Source organism: Nannospalax galili, unplaced genomic scaffold, assembly GCF_000622305.1.
Source record: "Nannospalax galili isolate Female #2095 unplaced genomic scaffold, S.galili_v1.0 scaffold410, whole genome shotgun sequence".
Lineage (NCBI taxonomy): Eukaryota > Metazoa > Chordata > Mammalia > Rodentia > Spalacidae > Nannospalax > Nannospalax galili.
Window position 1 is genome coordinate 1984377 of NW_008329143.1, and position 20460 is coordinate 2004836.

At 48.8% G+C, this 20460-nt stretch overlaps 2 protein-coding genes and 1 long non-coding RNA gene across 6 annotated transcripts in view; 2 read left to right on the top strand and 1 right to left on the bottom strand.

Moving 5' to 3' along the window:
• Positions 1-6460: 6460 nt before the first annotated feature.
• LOC115070533 lies at positions 6461-6880 on the top strand. Its single transcript, XR_003849687.1, has 3 exons — positions 6461-6494; positions 6601-6686; positions 6794-6880. It is a non-coding gene; the product is annotated as an uncharacterized LOC115070533 (long non-coding RNA).
• Positions 6881-6889: 9 nt separating this feature from the next.
• Esrp2 (epithelial splicing regulatory protein 2) lies at positions 6890-13905 on the top strand. 3 transcript variants are annotated; one of them, XM_008834052.3, is made up of 15 exons: positions 6890-7284; positions 7371-7499; positions 9001-9114; positions 9225-9339; positions 9607-9705; positions 9924-9978; positions 10048-10158; positions 10230-10362; positions 10444-10486; positions 10632-10933; positions 11047-11259; positions 11535-11733; positions 11874-12060; positions 12345-12510; positions 12580-13905. In XM_008834052.3, the coding sequence occupies exons 1-15, from the start codon at positions 7078-7080 to the stop codon at positions 12667-12669; spliced, it is 2163 nt and encodes a 720-aa protein (XP_008832274.1). In that variant the 5' UTR covers positions 6890-7077; the 3' UTR covers positions 12670-13905. The 3 variants fall into 3 exon arrangements, with proteins under 3 accessions (XP_008832274.1, XP_017653883.1, XP_029419842.1); XM_017798394.2 differs by having other exon boundaries at positions 7036-7284; positions 10051-10158; XM_029563982.1 differs by lacking the exons at positions 6890-7284; positions 7371-7499 and adding an exon at positions 7527-8356.
• A 1510-nt stretch (positions 13906-15415) lies between these two features.
• The window catches only part of Nfatc3 (nuclear factor of activated T cells 3), an 80564-nt gene continuing 75519 nt past the window's right edge, over positions 15416-20460 (bottom strand). The window contains exon 10 of one of the 2 annotated variants that reach the window (XM_008834065.3): positions 15416-16595. In XM_008834065.3, the coding sequence (XP_008832287.1) occupies positions 16474-16595 (122 nt within the window). In that variant the 3' untranslated portion in view covers positions 15416-16473. The remainder of the gene's footprint in view (positions 16596-20460) is intronic. The other variant, XM_008834074.3, reaches the window with a different exon arrangement.

Genomic DNA, 20460 nt, shown 5'->3' on the forward strand with positions numbered 1-20460 from the left:
AGGAACTGTGGGGTAAAGAGATTAGTGTGCTTGAGCAATAACCCTCCACACACTTCCTCCAGAAGGTCAGTTACACCTGTGGGACACTGCCTGGTCCCAAGACCTCTGTCCTACCTCTTCCTTCCCTCTTCTTGATAAACAGCCGACCCCATGATAAAGCTGATCATGATCTTGGCCAAGCTATTCTGACTTTTTATAGTAAAATGGGCAGTTTTAAGGCCTACTAACCCCTACCTTGGGCCCTACCTTTATCTCTGGCATCAACAGAGAATTGCTACAGACTGATCTGGTGAAGGCCCAGAAAGGGAGATAGGGACTCTTCTGCCAAGGTTAGAAACAGGCAGAAATTCAGAACTGAGAGGGAGAGGAGAGAGACTAGGACTTAGCCTTAGACTTTGGCTAATCTGAACATCTTGCTAAACTAACAGTTTCAGGTGACCCTGGAAGAGTGGCCCTGCTGTCAGCTAGGGTCCACTGGCACACCACCTCCCCAAGCCCTGTATGCATTAGGAGCCACAATTACTGGGGAAGGGATGGCACAGCCTGGTTAGCAATGACCTTTACTGGTACTTCGGTCAAGGGTCAGAAGGACAAAGTCCCCTACTCTTCCTTTTTTTTTTTTTTTTTAAATACAGGGTCTCCCTGTAGCCCCAGCTGGCCTGGAACTGGCTATGTAGACCAGGCTGGCCTTGAATTCACAGAGATCCACCTGCCTCTGGCTCCTGAGTGCTGAGATTAAAACCATGTACCACCATGCCCTGTCTCTGTCCCCTTCTTAAGACAAGGGCTCACTATGTAACCCAAGGTAGCCTCTAACTGGTGAGTCTCCTGACTCAGTCTCCCCAGTGTTGGTATATGTGCAAGCACAACCAGGACCAAGCACACACACACCCTTTCCATAATGACTCTGCTATCTCCCCAGTCCCCTCTCTACAGACTTGGGTTATCTTTGGTTCTGGATGATTTTCTACTTCTCTAACCCACAACCTAGGTTATTCCTTTGTCTTGCCAGCTTTGCTTGTATGAAGACAAACTACCCTTATCTCCACAGTAGCTTCATCACTGGTGTCCCAGTTTAGTCCCTTATTCCCCTTAGTTTGTTATCTATATGCCAGCTAGCTCCATGAATCATTAATTCATCTCTCAACACTCTTCCTTTGACAACCCTGCCATGGTATCCCTCCCACTCACAAAGGATGAGGACTCTCCATTTTTTTCCAGCTCCTTCATCTCTAGCCCCTGACTTCCTTGCTACTTAGAACAAGATCTTATTATCCCTTAGGACCTCTGTGCTTGCTACAGTGACATCACCCTGTTTGGGGGAGGACTGAGCTCTTTGAGACTTTCAGTCCAGAGATGACCAATGACGCTGTATCTGAAGCACCTTTGCCTGGCTCCCATTAGGCAATAATCACTGCAAGAGCAAGCTCTGCCCGTCCTGTTCCTGGCACACAACAGATGCTTAATATATGTTAAATGAATCAGTGATGCATCTTCCCAACTTCTAGGAAAGGGTCCTGGCTCCTGATAGTCTTGGGGGAAGAGACAAATCAAGAGGGCAAGATAGAGCTCTGGGAAAGAAAGAGGGTATTCCTGTAGAGGAGAATACTCTGGGCAAAGGCTGGAAGAAGGAATAATTGCAGAAACAGATGCCAGCTCAGTTGTGGCATCTTCAAAAATACAGACCACAGCCCCCACAGTACCTGTCACCAAGCCCTTTGCTTTTCTTCATACCTCTCTATGCTTCCATATGCCCTACTTAGACCAAATGGGTGACTGGACTTTGGACAACCAAACCAAAATCAGGATTTCTAGGCCCATTTAGTGGTTATAGCTGAGCCCATCTGGATGTCAGCCAATTCTCCCTAAACTCAGCACGCCACTATTCCTCTGCTTCTAGAACTCCCTTCAGTCATGAGGGACCAAATTCTGGCTCAGTTAACCATCCAAATCAGAACCATGAGGTAAGGGCCCAGAATAGACATCTAATCTGGCCTAGGCATCAAAGAAAGCAGTCCTATTTGAAAGGTAAGTAGTTTTTTAGGACAACATAGGAATCTGTGGGTACATATGTGCTCCAGGAGCCCAGAGATCTAAAGAATTTCAGCAATGTGTCCAGAACACAAGGTGGGTCAGAGTAGGTTAGGGTAGAAAAGAGGAAAAGAGGATCTAGGGTGTGGTGACTCAGGTCCTCTTACTGATCTCTCTGAGTTGGAGACAGTCTGGTCTACATAGTGAGTTCCAGGCCAGCTGGGGGCTACAGGGAGACTCTGTCTCAAAAAGACGAAAAAAAAAAAAAAAAAAAAAAAAAAAAAAAAAAAAAAAGGAGAAAAAGAAAAAGAAAAGAGGATTCAGAAAACCAAGCTTGGTTGGCCTGGATCTCACAGAAATCTGACTGCCCCGGCTTCCAAGTGCTGGAATTAAAGGTGTGTACCACTACGCCCAGGCCCTTATTTATTTAAAACAAACAAAACAAAAAACACTTGTTTTATGTGTTTGAGTGTTTTGCTGCATGTATGTAAGTGCACCCATGCACACAATGCCTACAGAGGCCAGGAGGGCATTAGACCTCCTGGAACTGGAGTTAAGGATGGTTGTTAGCCATCTTGTGGGTGCTGGAATTGAACCCCATCCTCTACAAGAACAGCCAGTGCTCTTAACTGCTGAGCCATTTCTCTAGCCCCAAACGAAACTTTAAAAAACTGAGCAAGGACCTAGTTTGGTAGCACATGCCTTTAATCCCAGCACTATGGAAGCAGAGGCAAGTGGTTCTTTGTGAGTTCAAGGCCAGCCTGGTCTACATAGAGACTCTGTCTAGAAAAACCAGCAAATAACTCAGTCTGTGACTCATGGCTGGTCAAGGTTCTGAGTGGTTAGCCTTGAACAGGAAATTCATACTATCTCTCCAAGCCAGGAAGAGGAGAGGAGAAAGAATGTAAGAGTGGGACAATAGAGAGGAGGGACAAAAAATAATGTCTTATGGGCATTACATGGCTGTGACACTCATGAACTCACAACTGCTGCTGCAGTTGGCTTGCATAAGATGAGGAGTCTATGAACATTCAGTCACAGAGGAGGAGGAGCTCATGGATCCCCACATAACTCAAGGGAGTTCATGGCAGTCTGAGGGTTGTTAGGGGAGAAATCATTGTGATATAGCCACTGAGTGAGTGAGTTACTCATATTCCAATGGATGGCTTAGCTTAGCACCCATGCCCACACTAATGGCCATGGTTAAACATAGTGGGTCACAAAGCAAAAGCAAAGACATGGAAATGGGGTGGGAATTTGGTAGAAAGAGGGTAGGAGAGGATGGAGGGATGAGTGTATACAGAATGCTTTATATGTATTATGTGATTGTCAAAGAATCTATTTTTAAAATTCTAAGAAGGTACAAAAAACAACAAGAACAACAAAAAACATCCTCAACCTGTGTCGAGGGAGCCTGGAGGCACAAGTAGTTTTTGAGGGAACTTTGGAGCTGGCAGCGTCAAGGCATCCTCTGTCCTCTGTCCTAGTCATTGCCTGTAAAGGAGATGCACTTGTGCCAGCTCCCTGCTCCTCCTGATGGCCTCTGGATACAGAGCCTTCATGCCCTCTGGTGGTAATATGCAGAGATTATGTAAGGTCACAGAGACAGGAAACCTGGGGTGAACTGCAGAGCTTGGCTACTCTGGTGGTGGGAGAGTTCAGGACCCCTGAGATCAGAATCCTTAGCAGTGGGTTAGCTGGGTGATGCTGAGGGTGGGGAATGACTGGAATTCTCATGTTGAATCTTGTTCCATTGCAGGATCTTCTCTGCTCAAGAAGAGAAGGTGGAAGGCACTTGCTTGCCATTCTGTTTGCACAGGTCCAGACAGGACTCAAAGGGCCTTATATGCACTCTCTTGGGACATGGTTCCTTCTTCCTGAAGTGTGGTTTGGGACTTGTTTACTACTTCTCTCCAGTATCTATCTCCCATTCACTCGTTTGTTCATTCTTTTATTCACCATGTATGAATGCTTGAAGTGAGCAGAGTAGCAAGGATTGGGCTGGTGATACTCATCAGAATAGAAATCTCAGACTGCACAGGGGATTCCCTACTATAGAAGGAAGTGCCTTGAGAGGTGAAAATCCAGAGGAAGGGCTTGTGGGTGAGGGGGCTTGGAGAGGGGAGAAAGCCACAATTGAAAAAGGCCCTGTGGTTCAAAGGAGCTTATGATCTTTGGAATAAAAAACAAGTACTGCTGGGCGTGGTGGCGCACGCCTTTAATCCCAGCACTCAGGAGGCAGAGGCAGGTGGGTATCTGTGAGTTCAAGGCCAGCCTGGTCTACATAGTGAGTTCCAGGACAGCTGGGGCTACAGGGAGACCCTGTCTCAAAAAGACAAAAAACAAAAAAACAACAAAAAAATAACAAAAAAATAAGTACCAGGATGATTAATTAATTTATTCATTCCCAGGTCTTCACAGGCCCCCCCATACAGGCAAAGGGTAAGGAGTAGGGAAAAAAAAATCATATTTTATTTTTTGTCTTTTTGAGATAGGGTTTCCCTGTAGCCTCAGCTGGCCTGGAACTCACTATGTAGACCAGACTGGCCTTAAACTCACAGAGATCCACCTGCCTTCCGAGCCCTGGGACTAAAGGTGTATGCTACCACGCCTGGCTCATATTTTATTTTGTGTATGAGTGTATTGCTTCTGTGTGTGTAAGTGCACCTGCATCCTGAAATGCCCATGGAGGTCAGAAGAGGGAGATGGATTCCCCTGGAACTGGAGTTATGGACGGTTGTTAGCTGCCATGAGGGTGCTGGGAACTGAACCCAGGTCCTCTGCAAGAGCAGCCAGTGCTCTTAATTGATGAGCCCAATTTTTTTTTAACAACCCTTTATTTTTGTCCAGGTGTGGTGATGCATGCCTTTTATCCCAGTACTTGCAAAGCAGAGGCAGGCAGATCTCTGTGAGTTCAAAGCCAGCCTGGTTTACATAATGAGGCCAGCCTGGGCTACAAGGTGAGACCCTGTCTCAACAAAACAAAAGTACTTATGCTTAAGCTATGTGGCTCAAGGTAGCCTGCCTCAGCCTCCTGGGTGCTGGAGACTGCAAATCTATGCTCAGCTAATTCATTTGTTTGGCTTTGTTTATTATTTGAGACAGGGCCCTCTTATGTAGCCCTAGTTGTTCAGGAACTTGCTATGTAGACCACAGTGGCTTTGATCCGTTGCAGTGATCCTCCTGTCTCTGCTTTGTGAGTGCTGGGACTCCAGCACTTGAGAAATAGAGGCAAGATGATCCGACGTGGAGTTTGAAGCTAGTTTGGTATATGTCTTAAGAACAAAAACAACAGGGCAGGTGAGATAGCTCAGCGGGTAATGGCACTTGCTACATGAGTTGGATTCCCGGGACTCACAAAGTGAAGGGAGAGAACTATACAAACGCAAATAAATGTAGTTAAACGCCAATAGCAGCTCCGTGGAAAGGACAGGATTCTGATCAGTAGGAACTGGAGCCGTACAGACGCAGCCCAGGAAGTTTTCAAGGAACCAGGATGGGCAGACGCTGGGTAGAAAGGAGTGTCCTACCGGAAAGCCCGAACTGACGCAAACGCGCTCCCGAATGGGCGGGGAAAGGGGAGGAGCTTCAACCTGGCGGTTGTGCTGAGTTCTTGAACAAATATTTGACATTCCAGGCTTATCACCCCGGGCGGGGCTCTGGAGGCAGGCTATCGGTGGGCGCTCTCACTGGCCACCTTTCACTCCGTCCGGGTCTGTGTTCCTTAGCTACAAAGTGGGAAAATCTGAGGGGCGCACTACCCACTCTAGGTTCTCTCGCCCTGGCCCACACCCCCTCTCAGGGCATGAGGGGGGATGCGTCCAGGTTCTGGGCTGTCTTTTGTTCACAGGCCGAAATATAGCGGCCCGCACGCGCGCGCGCGCGCGCGCACACACACACACACACACACACCCCAACACACGAGGTTCCGCTCCATTCTGATTAAGTAGGCTTTGTTATCCTAGATCTTCAAGCCCTTGCCAGGCTGGAGCGCTTTCCTCCCGCCAAATTACTAGTTGCAGTTGCATAAACGGGAAAAATTCGGACCCTACAGGATGGCCTGGAAACAGTAAGGGTATCTCCCCAAATTCCGTGTGTGGGGACTAATGGAACTGAATTACAAACTGAATTGGGATGGAAACTCTGCACCCTGCACGCGGACGTACACATCTTAACGCTAAGGGTACCTGTCTGAAGTTCTAAGCCGGGACTGTCTGGCTCAACCTCGTCTACGATGCAGCTCTCTAGGGTTTGGGGAGGGGAAGGTTCCTCAAGGCCTGCGCCCGGCCGCCCACAGTGACTGTGCTTTGCACTGCAGGCACTTCGCCGACGCAGGCTAAGGCCGGCCCTAGCACCTGTATGGACAAGTCCTTCCCTGTGATCTCTAGTGACCGCCCACAGCTCTAAGAACCCTTGATCTTTGCCGCCCTCCGTTTCTCCCACCGGCTTTCAGGAGATACCTGGTAACTCTCACTGTCCGCCTTTGGCCCTGGGTGACTTCCATCAACCCCAAGCCGGACGTCGTGAGCCCCTACAGCCCCTAGATTGCCTCCTTGGTGACTTCCATAGGTCCAGTGTGACCCTCGCGTAGTGTTAAAGGCCGCCGATGCGGCACATTTTTTGACGGAGACCTCCAGGTGACGTCAGAAAAGGAGGTAGGAGGAAGAATGGGTTCGTTCCCTGCGTCCCGCAGGAACAGATTAGGAGGTGGGTTTACAGATCGCGAGGGCACGCCCAAACTGAAGCGAGTTTTCTCCTCTAGGGTAGGGTTCGGGCCCTCCCCCGAGGTTCCCGGGGCCGCCCTGATCACGTGGCTCACCGGGCCTCAGGTAACTTGCCAGAAAGGGGCGAGGCCCAGCCGCCCCGCCCCGCCCCGCAGGGCCCCGCGGGCGGGTCTCTGGAGCTCTCCCTGCGCCAGCCCCGCCGCAGGTGCCGCCCCCTACACACCGCGACCCGCCCTAGCTCCTCCGTCTGCGGTCGGTCTGTACGTGCGTGCGCCTCGTCGGTCCGCGTGCCTGTGGCCGAGCGCCCCCTTCCTCTGCGGCCATGACTCCGCCGCCGCCGCCGCCGCCCCCGCCCCCGCCCCCAGGCCCGGACCCCTCAGGAGACTCGGCCACTGACCCCTGCCCCGCACCCCAGTCGCTGGTCGTCCTGTTCGGGGCTACTGCTGGTGCGCTGGGGCCAGACCTAGGCTCGGACGAGACCGACCTAATCCTCCTGGTTTGGCAAGTGGTGGAGCCCCGCAGCCGACAGGTAGGGTGTGAAGGTGGTGGGGGTCCTAAGGAAGCCTCCCGGCCGGAGGGCACCACGACTGATCGGTCTCCCGCTGCGGCTCCCAGGTGGGGACGTTGCACAAGTCACTAGTTCGTGGCGAGGCGGCTGCGCTGAGTCCTCAGTGCCGCGAGGCGAGCGGCCTCAACGCCGACAGCCTGGCGCGGGCGGAGTCTCTGGACAAGGTGCTGCAGCAGGTGAGCACCGGGGCCGGCGTGGGTGGCTTACCTGCCGGGCGGCGGGGACTGTGCTCTGTCTCAGAGGAGACTGGAGGCGAGGCCTTGCGCGCGCGACCTATTGGCCCGGGCAGTAGGACGGGGTCTTTTTTGAAACTTGAGCGACTCCCGCGTGTGCGTGTGTGCGTACGCCGGCCATTCCCGCAGGCACTTTGCTTTCCAACCTTTACAGGCATGTACGCCTGCTGAGGGGGTGACGATGGCGGCTGAGGGAGCTATCCCTCATCTCCCCTACCCTCCACCCCGCTCCACCCCACGCCCGCCAAGGAGCCAGGCAGACGCTTCAGGAAATATGCCCCGGATCTAGAGGGGTCCGGGTTTGGCCATTAAATCACCGGCCCCTGCGGCTCGCGTACTCCGCCGGTCCGTCTGGGAGCGGCTGGAGCGGGGGCGTCGGGCGGTGTCTGCCTCTGGGGCAGACGCCGCCAGGTGTAAGCTGCTGGTCCAGGCCTGTCCCAGCCGACTGGCCAGGCGATGGTGCTGTCCGTACCCTTCCTGAGGGCTACCTGCCTGCTGAGCGCAAAGGCCGAGGGCATGCTCCCGACCCTGGCAAAGCGGGAGACAGTTCCCACTAGTATTTTCCTTGTCTTCACTGCTGCACTCAGTGTGACAGATCTGAGTGCAGGGAGTTAAGTGCTCTACAAGCACAGATTCTTTCCAACTCTAGACGCTGAATCTGAGTATGTTCCAGAAGGGCTCCAAGCCTAATTTAGCTCTCAACCTGAGGAAGGTACTAGAGAAAATCTAGGTGCCCTTCCTCTGTCCGCCTTAGGTTGAAAAGTATCACCGAATTGGCAGGAGCAGGGAAGCGGATAAGGGTTCGTGAGTCTGTGATTTTAGTACTTATACTGGTTCGCCAGCAGGGAATGGGGGGCTGTTGGGCAGCTTCCAGAGTGCCACCCCCTCTATGAACAAACTCAGTGCCAGCTGGTCGATAGGGTGTGGGTCAAAGCTCATGCTGCCCCTGGTGTCCAAGTATGAAGCTCTGTCCTTGGCGTTTCTCTGTCCCTGGGTTGGTCAGAGTAGGAGGCGGGGCTGCCTTTGACCAAGAGCCTTCTGGCCCTCCAGCAGGTGTGGGCCTCTCCCACCTATCTGAGGGCGGTGCCTAGCCAGGGACAGGTTTAACCTGCTTTGCCCCACCCCCTCCCACCTGCTTGCCTCACTTCACCAGGTGTTTGCTCTGGACTCACTCCAGACTCCAGGAGTATGTGTGATGGGGGTTTGGGTTAGGTGTGACTACTTTCATTTGGCCTGCTGGAGGTAACAGTGGCCTGGGACGCGGTGGGGGATTAAGAGGCTGGGATATAAGGCAATACCCAATGGGCATGGCCTTCTACTTCCCAGGCAGGGTAGGGTTGAACATCCAGCTGAACCAGCTTTGCAGCTGAGTCCTCCCTCCTACCCCCAGTTTCGGCCTGCCTAGCTGTGAATCAATGTCTGAGTCCCCACTCCCTGCCCCCAGTTCTCACAGCTGGTGAGCGGGGATGTGGCTCTGCTGGGCGGGGGCCCCTATATGCTCTGCACTGATGGACAGCAGCTGTTACGACAGGTTCTGCACCCTGAGGCTTCCAGGAAGGTATGCCATTGAGGTCACATGGGTGGTTTGGTTCCCAAGGGCCCTGCTGTTGAAGGGATGGACAGGACACATCAGTTCTCCCATTCATCCCCACTCCTATGTGCCCCCAGAACCTGGTGCTCCCTGACACTTTCTTCTCCTTCTACGACCTCCGAAGAGAGTTCCATATGCAGCACCCAAGCACCTGCTCCGCCAGGGACCTCACAGTGGCCACCATGGCACAGGGTATCTGTGACCCAGCAGACTTAAGGTGGAAAGGGGGCTGGTTTGTCTGAGCATGTGCATGCTGTGGTTGTATGTAGGCAAGTTTGTGTTATTGGCATGAGGACCCATGAGGGTATCCATGTCTCATATCTATGCATGGATGCATGTGGAATGTGGGCATACATCTGTTTGGAGGACCTGGGTCCTAGTTAATATTGTTGGGGCTCATGCTCAGAGCCTTAGGGCTTTTTATGCTGGGATTTCTTCATTGCTATTTCTCTGCCATAGACTTGGGATTAGAGACAGATGCCACAGAGGATGACTTTGGGGTCTGGGAAGTGAAGACAATGGTAGCTGTTATCCTCCACCTACTTGAAGGGCCCAATGGTAAGATTCCCTCACTGCCTGTCACTGGCTTTCAGGGCTGGGTGAATGCCCATGACTTCCTCTAAATCATTTTGCAGACTTGTGAACTTCTCTAAGAGAACACAAGATGGAAACCCCTTTATCGCCTCCTCAATCCCCTCACCTGTCCTATTTTGCAGAGCTTGGTGGGGAGACCCCCTCCACCAGACCCTGCTGACCCCCATGCCATCTCCTCTCAGGTCAGTTGTTTTCGAAGCCCGAGGTGGTAAAGCAGAAATATGAGACGGGTCCTTGGTGAGTGTGGGAGAATGGGTGGGGGTGACAATATTTGGACAGCTCTGACCCTGTGCCCTGCCCCCACAGCAGCAAGGCTGATGTGGTGGACAGTGAGACTGTGGTACGAGCCCGTGGGTTGCCCTGGCAGTCATCAGACCAGGACGTAGCTCGCTTCTTCAAAGGGCTCAACATTGCCAGGTGGGTGTAGCAGGTTGGGAGGGGCTAGAGGGCAAGCTACCCAGGAGGCACTAACGGCACTGGCTCCACAGGGGTGGTGTAGCACTCTGCCTCAATGCCCAGGGCCGCAGAAATGGTGAGGCCCTCATCCGTTTTGTGGACAGCGAACAGCGGGACCTAGCACTGCAGAGACACAAGCACCATATGGGCATCCGCTATATTGAGGTGGGGCCTTGGGCTAGAAGTGGAGCAGGGCAAAGCTAAGTTAGACCTGAGACCCATGGGCTATTCTCTCTATACTCACAGGTATATAAAGCCACAGGGGAGGAGTTTGTAAAGATTGCAGGGGGTGAGTGCCCACAGCAGGCCCTAGTTCTCTTGCTTCTTGACTTGTATCCCATTCTCTGCCACTTGTGATGCCTCTTTGCTCCCATGTGGGTGGGTGTTTGGATGTACAAGAAAGTCAGCAAGCGACTCCCATTCTCCCAACCTAGGCACATCACTAGAGGTGGCCCGCTTTCTGTCACGGGAAGATCAAGTGATCCTGAGGCTACGGGGATTGCCCTTCTCAGCCGGGCCAACAGATGTTCTCAGCTTTCTGGGGCCAGAATGCCCAGTGACTGGGGGTGCTGATGGGCTGCTCTTTGTGCGCCACCCTGATGGCAGGCCAACTGGGGATGCCTTTGCTCTCTTTGCCTGTGAGGAACTGGCACAGGCTGCTCTGCGCAGGCACAAGGGCATGCTGGGTAAGCGGTACATTGAACTCTTCCGGAGCACTGCAGCTGAGGTGCAGCAGGTGAGTACCCAAGACTCCCCATGCCCCAATATGCTGCTTCCTCAGGATGTACCTTGGGTCCTCTGTGCCCCTGCCCTACTTAAGTGTTATAAGCTTGTTGCCTTTCTTACTAGGTCCTAAACCGCTATGCATCCAGCCCACTCCTTCCCACACTGACGGCTCCACTGCTGCCCATCCCCTTCCCACTGGCAGGAGGGACTGGGAGGGACTGTGTACGCCTTCGAGGCCTGCCCTACACAGCCACCATTGAAGACATCCTGAGCTTTCTAGGGGAGGCAGCAGCTGACATCAGGCCTCATGGTGTGCACATGGTTCTCAATCAGCAGGTAAGACTGCTGGCTGGGAAGGGAACATACAGAGTAGAAAAGAATGTTTAAGGAGTAAAGGCACATTTTTGGGGGGAGTCTTTTTGAGACAGGGTCTCTCTGTAGCTCCAGCTGGCTTGGAACTCACTATGTAGACCAGGCTGGCCTTGAACTCACAGAGATCCACCTGCCTCTGCTTCCTGAGTGCTGGGATTAAAGGCGTGTGTCACCATACCCAGCTAAGGAGTAAAGGCACTTTTATTTGTGACAAACTGCTAACAAGATGGTGTGCATAGGGCCGACCATCTGGTGATGCCTTCATCCAAATGACGTCAGCAGAGCGTGCACTGGTGGCTGCTCAGCGTTGCCACAAGAAAATGATGAAGGAGCGCTACATAGAAGTGGTCCCTTGCTCCACAGAAGAGATGAGCCGTGTGCTGATGGGGGGTACCCTGAGTCGCAGTGGCATGTCCCCTCCACCCTGCAAACTGCCTTGTGAGTGCTCTAGAGGATAGAGAGAGCATGTAGGAGCAATGTAGTGGCTGCTCTAAGCCATTACTTCCCATTCTAGGGGCTCCATCCTAGCTTATTGAGGGAAGTTGGGGGCTCCCTAAAGATGTGCTACTTGTCTCTAGGCCTTTCACCACCTACCTACGCCACCTTCCAGGCCACCCCAGCCCTCATTCCCACGGAGACGACAGCACTCTATCCCTCTTCAGCACTGCTTCCAGCTGCCAGGGTGTCTGCTGCCCCTACCCCTATTGCCTATTACCCAGGGCCAGCCACTCAACTCTATATGAACTACACAGCCTACTACCCCAGGTACCTTGCTATTAGAACAACTCCACAGACCTGCTGTCACCATTTGGGGAAGGGTTCTGATCCATTTCTGGGCCAGATAACTCAGAGTCTGTTGGAAATCAGACTTCATTCTGAGATAGCAAGAGAGTAACAGGTGTGGGCTGACTGATGCCATCCACAAAATAGATTGGAGGCAGGAAATTTAAGAAGGTAGAAGGACTAAACACAAGGTACAGGGGGAGGACAAGTCTTGAACAAGACCACAGGTAGGATACAGATCTAAACTCCTGTCTCTCCCATCCTAGCCCCCCAGTCTCCCCGACTACTTTGGGCTACCTTACCACACCTCCTACTGCCTTGGCCTCTACTCCCACCTCAATGTTGTCCCAGCCAGGAGCCCTGGTCCGCATGCAGGGGGTCCCATACACAGCTGGCATGAAGGATCTACTCAGTGTCTTCCAAGCCTACCAGGTAAGATGGTGTGGTAGGAGAGCCTGAGGGCCTAGAGCTCCATTCCCTAAATCTATCTCCCTTCTGCAGCTGGCACCTGATGACTACACCACTCTGATGCCTGTTGGTGACCCACCTCGTACTGTGTTACAAACCCCCAAGGAGTGGGTATGTTTGTAAGAGAGAAAGTAAGACTGAGTTGATATCCTCAGCTAACATGCCTTTCCTGCGTCCAGAGCAACCTGGCATCTGCAAAACATCAAGCTCAGAGCTCCCATCTACCCCCTGCCCCCCCAATCTCTCTGCCTGTTCACCCTGAAGATGACTGCTACCCTACCGGCAGGACTGGGGGTATACTGGAACAGCTCTACTCTTGATGGTGTGATTGGCCTCGAACAGCACCTGGAAAGCCTTTGGTCTGTCCTGGCTTTCAGATACAGGGTACACAAGAGGCTTGTGCTTCTCCTGTGAGAATCAAGAGTCTATCTGAGCCTGAGTATAAACCCCAATTCTCTGCTCTCCCTACCCCTCTTGTGGGAGGAAGGCAGAGTCAGCTCCCACCCTCAGGATGCATGCCTGGACCTCAGAAACCATGTGCTAAGGACGTAGCCTCACCTAAGTTTGCTAACCCCTCTCCAGCCAGGCCTGAGGAACTTCAGATGACAAAACCACTGGCTGGCCAGATACGATGGTACACACCTGTAATCTCAGCACTCAGGTGACAGATGCAAGAGGAGTGCCTCAACTCCAACCTGGTCTACATAGCAAGTTTCAGTTCATCCAACCATGTCACAAACAATAAAAAAACGATAGCTGGGTGTGGTGACACATGCCTTTAATCCTAGCATTCCAGAGGCAGAGAGAGAGGCAGGCAGACCTCTGAGTTCCAGGCCAGCCAGTGCTACATAGTGAGACCCTGCCTCAAAAAACCAAAACCAAATCCCAAGCTACATTGGATTGTGCTGCTGAAATATCTCCAGAGAACACTAGAGGGCAAACATCCCACGTGGAAACTCAGGTTTGAATCTGAAAGGAGACTTTGTCAACTTTTTCTTGTAATACCTTGGGAAGACCTGTTGTCCAGAACCCAAGCTTTTGCACCCAGTAAAGGGCACAGAACTGAAGTCTTAGAAGGAACTTTTTAAACTCTTCTCTGTAAAGTGAACAAAGTCCCTGATGAAATGGACTTTTTAAAAGCCAATGAGTCTTGCAGGTTGGCCTAAAGGGCTCCAGACCAGCCCCAGATGGAGAAAACCCAGACAGATTTCAAGGACACTGGCAATCTGTCACCTTTTATTATTTCAGCACTGTGAGGAGCAGTCTGAACTGCTGGCTCTTCCCTTTCTATTTCTGTAAGGAGCACTGCACTCCTATAAAAGGTTTTAAAATACAAAATACAAGAAAACACAATCTCAAGTGTGTAAACATAACTGAGAGCCAATTTCTTTACCTAAACATTCATTCTATAAAACACAAGGTTTCAACATGAGCCCACCTGAGCCTTAAAGATGACCGTTGTGTTCTGCATTTCACAAATACGGTTTCCAAGCCAGGCTCAGTAGAGGTCTGGTGATACTGGCTACCCCTGGGTGGGGATGGATTATACCCAGGGCAAGAGCACGACATGTGACCCCAAAGATACCTTTTCTTTTTCATGTTTTCAGCCATGTTTCTCTGCATTTTGGTAAACAGAAGGCTGCTCATTCCATTCCTTAACCCAAGGTCTAGCACAGGTATGAGAGGAAAGGGTATGTGCTAGCAAATGCCCAGTTGCTCAGTGCTGCTACTAGAAATCAATTTGCATAGTACAATGGAAGTGTGCTTCACCACCACTATTTTGCACAAAAATGTCTTTATCTACAAAGCCAAAATATTGACTTACATGAATGCTTATACAAAGCTAATATAAAACTGCTTACGTAGTATACAAAGTTCTATTTTAAAATTTAACTTGTTTTAAATAAGAAAGCATTTCTAATGCTACAGGCATCAAGGTACTTAAAAGGCATCAAAATTTGGTGCATAGCAACTCTGGATCATAAAGGCTTTTATTCTTGAAGGCAGCAAAGCAGCCCCCTCCCCGCCAAGGGTCTTGCAATGACTCCACATGAGGCAAGAGGATGGAAACAAGTTTGGCCAAGTCTCTTGAAGTTCACCGAGGCCAAGCCCCTTCAAAGGAGGCTATAAGCTTCCAACCATTAGGCATAAAGCAAACCTCATTATCCACACTCACTTTCACTACATAAAACTCACTTTCAAACTTTGAAAACATTCAGCTCTAAGAGTGGCCAAAGCAATTTACTAAAGGATAGACTGTTCTCTAACTAGTTTTAGGGGAGGAATTTAAAGCATTATGTTAGGAACAAAAACACATACTTCCCTCATCCCGAATCAATACTCCCTATTCTGATGACTAGAGGTGATGGGCAACAGGCTAGCCTCTGCTCAGGCTTAATGTAGCCTTAGTAAAGAGTCCTAGCATTGAGGGCCCACAATCCCCTAGAAATAACAGCATTAAGTCCTCAGGGCAGCACAATATCTTACAAGTAGGCACTCAAAAAATTTATTTCCAGAATAAATGAAAGTATGTTATTTCCTTTGAAAACATATTGTAAGATCTAGGGAGATTAAAAAAGGCCCAGAAATAGGAAAATCTTATTGAAGGGATGGGTAAAGGCAAAGTCTGGGAACAGTACCCAAATTGGGCACCTCCTTTGGTAGACAGCAGGCTGGAGTTTCTGCTGGTCCCTGCCTTGGACACTAGTCTCACCAGCAGCAGCACCAGGGTGTCTTTGGTGTGGAAGGTCAGGTATATGACACCACCTCATTTTTAAATGTGCCTCAAAGCCTTTCGGAGAAAAGGCTAGTTTTTAGGTAATACAGACAGGACATGATGGGACAGAATCACTTCAGGCTGTAAACAGAATGGGAGTTAAGTCTTCCATGCCAATGTGAATCTTAAAGCCTTCCCATCTGCAGTCCTGCATTTTTTTCTGCCTCTCCTGTTACACAGTTCATTCATACTTAGCTCCTAACACTGCTGGCCTGGCCTCAAGAGAAGAGTTAGAACTGCAAAGTCTGAACCATCAGGAAACTGGCTTTAAAAGGCTGGCCACTTGGAAAAGGTGGCCAGGGAGGATACAAATGGAAAGAGTATTCCATAGCCTACTAGATTTTAGTTAGGTAGAAAAGGATAGCTACCCAAGCTATAACCCTACCATTCAAAGTCACCTTACAAATCATCTTATCCAAGGTCCTGAGGGAAGGAAACAGTTTCAACATGGAGCTAGTACGGAGAGACTGCAGAATGACTACCTAGAAAGTTACAAAAAGGCTATGCTCTGGAATGTATTCAAATTCCAACACTTCAGTGATGGAATGGTCTCTTCTCAATTTACCTAAAAGTTTACTTTTTATAAAGAGTATGAGCTACATTTGGCTTTCTTTCCTATGAATCTATGAAAGGCTTCAAGATGCATGCTGAGTTTCTGAGACCTAAGTGTGGGCTTAGGATGTTTCTTTTTTTTCCTTTTTTGTCTGCCTCTGGAAGGGTTCATCAAAAGTTCATATTTTAAAAATACATTAAAACTAAAGGCTCTTCAAATGACCAGAAAGCAGTACAAATTATTAATTCTAGTTATGCAACCAGGTCACCTATAAAAGCAGTACCTCTGAAATAGAGAGCCTGCTGCATTCATACTCAAAGCACCCATCATATAAAAGTATCCTATTTAAATATTTTTTTTAAATGCAAAACTCATTTTCCCACAGCTCAAACAGCCTATACTGTTCTGTTTTTTTTTTTGTTGTTGTTGTTGTTGTTTTACAAAATCTGTCCAATGCCTGAGGTGGAGGAATGCTGCTTTTCCCAAAAACGGTGTGTGTCCAACTCCTGCAACAGGTTCTGAAGATTTGGAAATCCAAGGTCCAAGAGAGAAATAGGCTGAGTAGTTGGTGGTGGGCACAAGGCTCCAGTGAGCACTGTTACAGCTCATCAGATCTTCCTAAATCCGGAGGCTCAGGATCTGGGAGAGGAACCTCTCTGCTCACCTCAGGGCCTTGGGAAACAGAAATCTGGGACATATCTCTCCCAATTATCTCGTTCACTGAAAAAGAAAAAAAGGAAGAGTGATGAGTGACCTTTGAGGGACAGCAGATGAGGCTTTCACTAAGCTCTCCCTCAGTCATTTCCCTTCCCAGAGTTTGTTAAAGGTAAAGACAATACTTGAAGCTTGCTCCAGAGCTGAATGACTTTAAAGACAGAAACATCATTCCTCAGGTGGCTTCAGGAAAGGAAATGGCTGAGAACAGGAAACATTTTTATCTTCACTCAAGAGGCTCATGTTCTAAGCAGAGCTGACAGGCTACATTTTTTTTTTTTTTTTTTTTTTTTTTTTGTCTTTTTGAGACAGGGTCTCCCTTAGCCCCACCTGTCCTGGAACTCACTATGTAAGATTGGGCTGAACTCACAGAGATCTGCCTGCCTCTGCCTCCCGAGTGCTGGGACTAAATGCATGTGCCACCATGCCCGGCTTGATAGGCTACTTTTTTTTTGTCTTTTTGAGACAGGGTCTCCTTGTAGCCCCAGCTGTCCTGGAACTCACTATGTAGACCAGGCTGGCCTTGAACTCACAAAGATCTGCCTGCCTCTGCCTCCCAAGTGCTGGGATTAAAGGCATGTGCCACCACACCTGACCATAGGCTACTTTAAAAATAAATGTTTACCTTAATCTAATCTTCCCAATTTGAATTCCTTTGAGAAAACTTTCCTTTTCTGTTTCCCACAGTACCACCTAAGCATATTAGGGGATATTTTGGGATACTTTGTTGTCTTAATATAAGTAACCTTTTTTATGTGGGAACATTTGTATAGTTGTGGTCTTTTCTAATTACAGGCTCTTGCTTTCTGTTGGTTTCTCCAATGTGCCAAGTATTTTCAGCTTAAAGAAAAAAATAAAGCTGGGTGTGGTGGCTCTCACCTGTAATTTCTGTCAGTCAGGAAATTGAGGCAGGAGCCTGAAGCCCACCTGGGCCTAGACTACAGTAAGCACCAAGTCAACATGGGCTACAGAATGACTCTGTTGTCGCCCCCCCCCAACAAAAACAAAAAGAATCAATAAAGAAGAGAAAGAATATTCTAAATTCTCCAAAAGAGCCTTTAGTGCTCATACCATTTAGTTCATATTTTGCTTTTCCTTGGTGTGTGTGTGGGGTTGTTTAGTGTTTTATGAGACATGGTCTTGTGAATAACCCTACACTGGCCTAAACTGGGGATCCTCCTGTCCCAGCCTCCAGACTGCTTATAGGTATCTACTACCATACCCAGTCTTTCTTGCTTTTCAACTAAGATTCCATTCCTACAGATGTACACAGGAGAATTAAAAAAACATGTATATGTTCAGGGACTGGAGAGATGGCTCAGTGGTTAAGAATGTTGCTACTTTTCCTGAGGACCCTAGTTTGATCTCCAGCACCCACATCAGGCAGCTTACAATTGCCTATAACTCCTGCTCCAGGAGTTAGATCACAATGACAATTTTTTTGTTTTGTTTTTTGAGACAGGGTCGCCCTATAGCCCCAGCTAGCCTAAAACTTGCTATACAGACCAGGTTCAATCTCACAGTGATCCACCAGCCTCTGTCTCCCAAATGCTGGGATTAAAGGTGAGTACCACCATGCCACTTATTATTATTACTTTATTGTTTTAAGACAGGGTTTCACTAAGTAGCCCTGGCTGGCCTGGAACTTGACATATCAAGTTGATCATGTTGGCCTCAAACTCAGAGAGATCCATATGCCTCAGCCCCAAAGGCATGTGCCAATGCGTCTAGCCATTTCCCTCTTTTAAAAGAGGCCGGGTGTGGTGGCGCACGCCTTTAATCCCAGCACTTGGGAGGCAGATCTCTGTGAGTTCAAGGCCAGCCTGGTCTACACAGTGAGTTCCAGGACAGCTGGGGCTACAGGGAGACCCTGTCTCAAAAAGACCAAAAAAAAAGAGTAAAGTAGCGCTAGAGAGCTAGCTCAGTAGTTAAGAACATATACTGTGGGGCTAGAGAAATGGCTCAGTGGTTAAGAGGACAGGCTGCTTTTCCAGAGGACCTGGGTTTGGTTCCCAGTACTCAAATGGTGCCTACTGACCATCTATAACTCCAGTTCCAGGAGATCTAATGTCCTTTTCTGGCCTCTGTGGGTTTGCACATACATAAAATAAAAATAAGATTTACAGAGGACCTGGGTTTGGTTCCCAGCACCCGTAACAGCACTTAACAACTATCTGTAACTCCAGTTGCAGGGGATCCAACATTCTCTTATGGCCTCCACAGGCATTGCACGATACAAGTGCACTTATATACATGCAGGCAATACACTCATACACATAAAAAATAAATAAAATCTTTTTTAAAAAAGAGTAAAGTATCTGGGCGTGGTAGCACATGCCTTCAATCCCAGCACTCAGGAGGCAGAAGCAGGTGGATCTCTATGAGTTTGAGGGCAGACTGGTCTCCATAGCAAATCCAGGCCAGCTAGGGCTACAGGGAGACTGTCTCAAAAAAGACAAGAAAAAAAAAAAACCAAAAAAACAAAAAAAACAAACAACAACAAAAAAACAGTAAAGTGAACAGAACAGCATCAAAAAAAAAAGAGTAAAGTGAATTAAAGCCTAAAATAAGAGTGAACACCCCTCAATACCAGTGCTAACAGGCTATGTAGGTCATAGCACTTAGCCCACCTTTGGTAGCCACCATCCTTCCCTGCCTCAACACCTGAATCTGTCTATATCACCACAACAAAAGTAGAGTGAGAACCATCACAGTAATTACTGATTTAAACAACAACAACAACAAACCCTCTTTAGGAAATGTCCAAATAAGCCATGCACTATAATGCTAGTCTTATACAAAAAAAAATAAGTGTTGGGGCTGGAGAGATGGCTCAGTGGTTAAGAGCACTGACTGCCCTCCAAAGGACATAGGCTCAATTCCCAGCACCCACATGGCGGCTACGAATAGTCCTTAACTTCAGTTCCAGGGGAATCCAAAGCCCTCTTCTGACCTCCGCGGCACTGCACAACATGGGTGCACTCACATACATGCAGGCAATACACTCATACACATAAAATAAAAAATAAATAAAATTTTATGTGTTTGAGTATATTGCCTGCATGTACATAAGGGTACCATGTGTGGAGTGCCTACGGAGGTCAGAAGAGAATGTCAGATCTCCTGGAATTGGAGTTACAGGTGGCTGTTAACCACCATGTGGGTGCTGGGAACCAAACCCAAGTCCTCTGGAAGAGTAGCAAGTACTCTTAATCTTTAAATCTCTCCAGCTCCCTTTGTAACATTTTTATAATTGATCTGGGTCCTATTTAGACTCTATATGTTTTTTTCTTCTTGAAGTCACAATGAAGAGTCACCAGAGTTCATCTTTTCTCCTTCCCAAACTCCACAATTAAAGGTGCAATTCATTGTCTGGGTAATGAATTTTATGGAGTTTTTTTTCATAAAACGAAATATATGTGTGTGTATGTATATATGCATGTAGGCAATATATATAGGTTATGTATGTGTGTGTGTGTGTGTGTGTGTGTGTGTGTGTGTGTGTGTGCGTGCGTGCGTGCGTCAGTCTCTGAATTTCACTTGAAGAAACAAGAGAAATTTAGAAATAAAGGAATAGCCGGGCATGGCAATGCATGCCTTTAGTCCCAGCACTCGGGAGAGAGAAGCAGGGGACTGTGAGTTCAAGGGCAGCCTGATCTACATAGTGAGTTCCAGGCCAACTGGGGCTACAGGGAGACCCTGTCTCAAAAAAAAGAAAGAAAAAAAGTGTTCTTTTTTTTTTTTTTTTGGTCTTTTTTGAGACAGGGTCTCCGACATTTGATCAGTGAAACAATTTTTTCCAGATTTTAAGATAAATTACAAAGGTCAGAACAGTTTAAACTGCCCAGAGTATCAGAAAATATATTTCAGA

Excerpts from the sequence above, each read along its gene's own strand:
- Esrp2 (XM_008834052.3), top strand. The coding sequence starts at position 7,078 with ATGACTCCGCCGCCGCCGCCGCCGCCCCCGCCCCCGCCCCCAGGCCCG. Across the intron at positions 9,979-10,047 it reads AAATATGAGACGGGTCCTTG|CAGCAAGGCTGATGTGGTGG; the intron begins GTGAGTGTGGGA and ends CTGCCCCCACAG. Across the intron at positions 10,363-10,443 it reads TGGGCATCCGCTATATTGAG|GTATATAAAGCCACAGGGGA; the intron begins GTGGGGCCTTGG and ends CTATACTCACAG.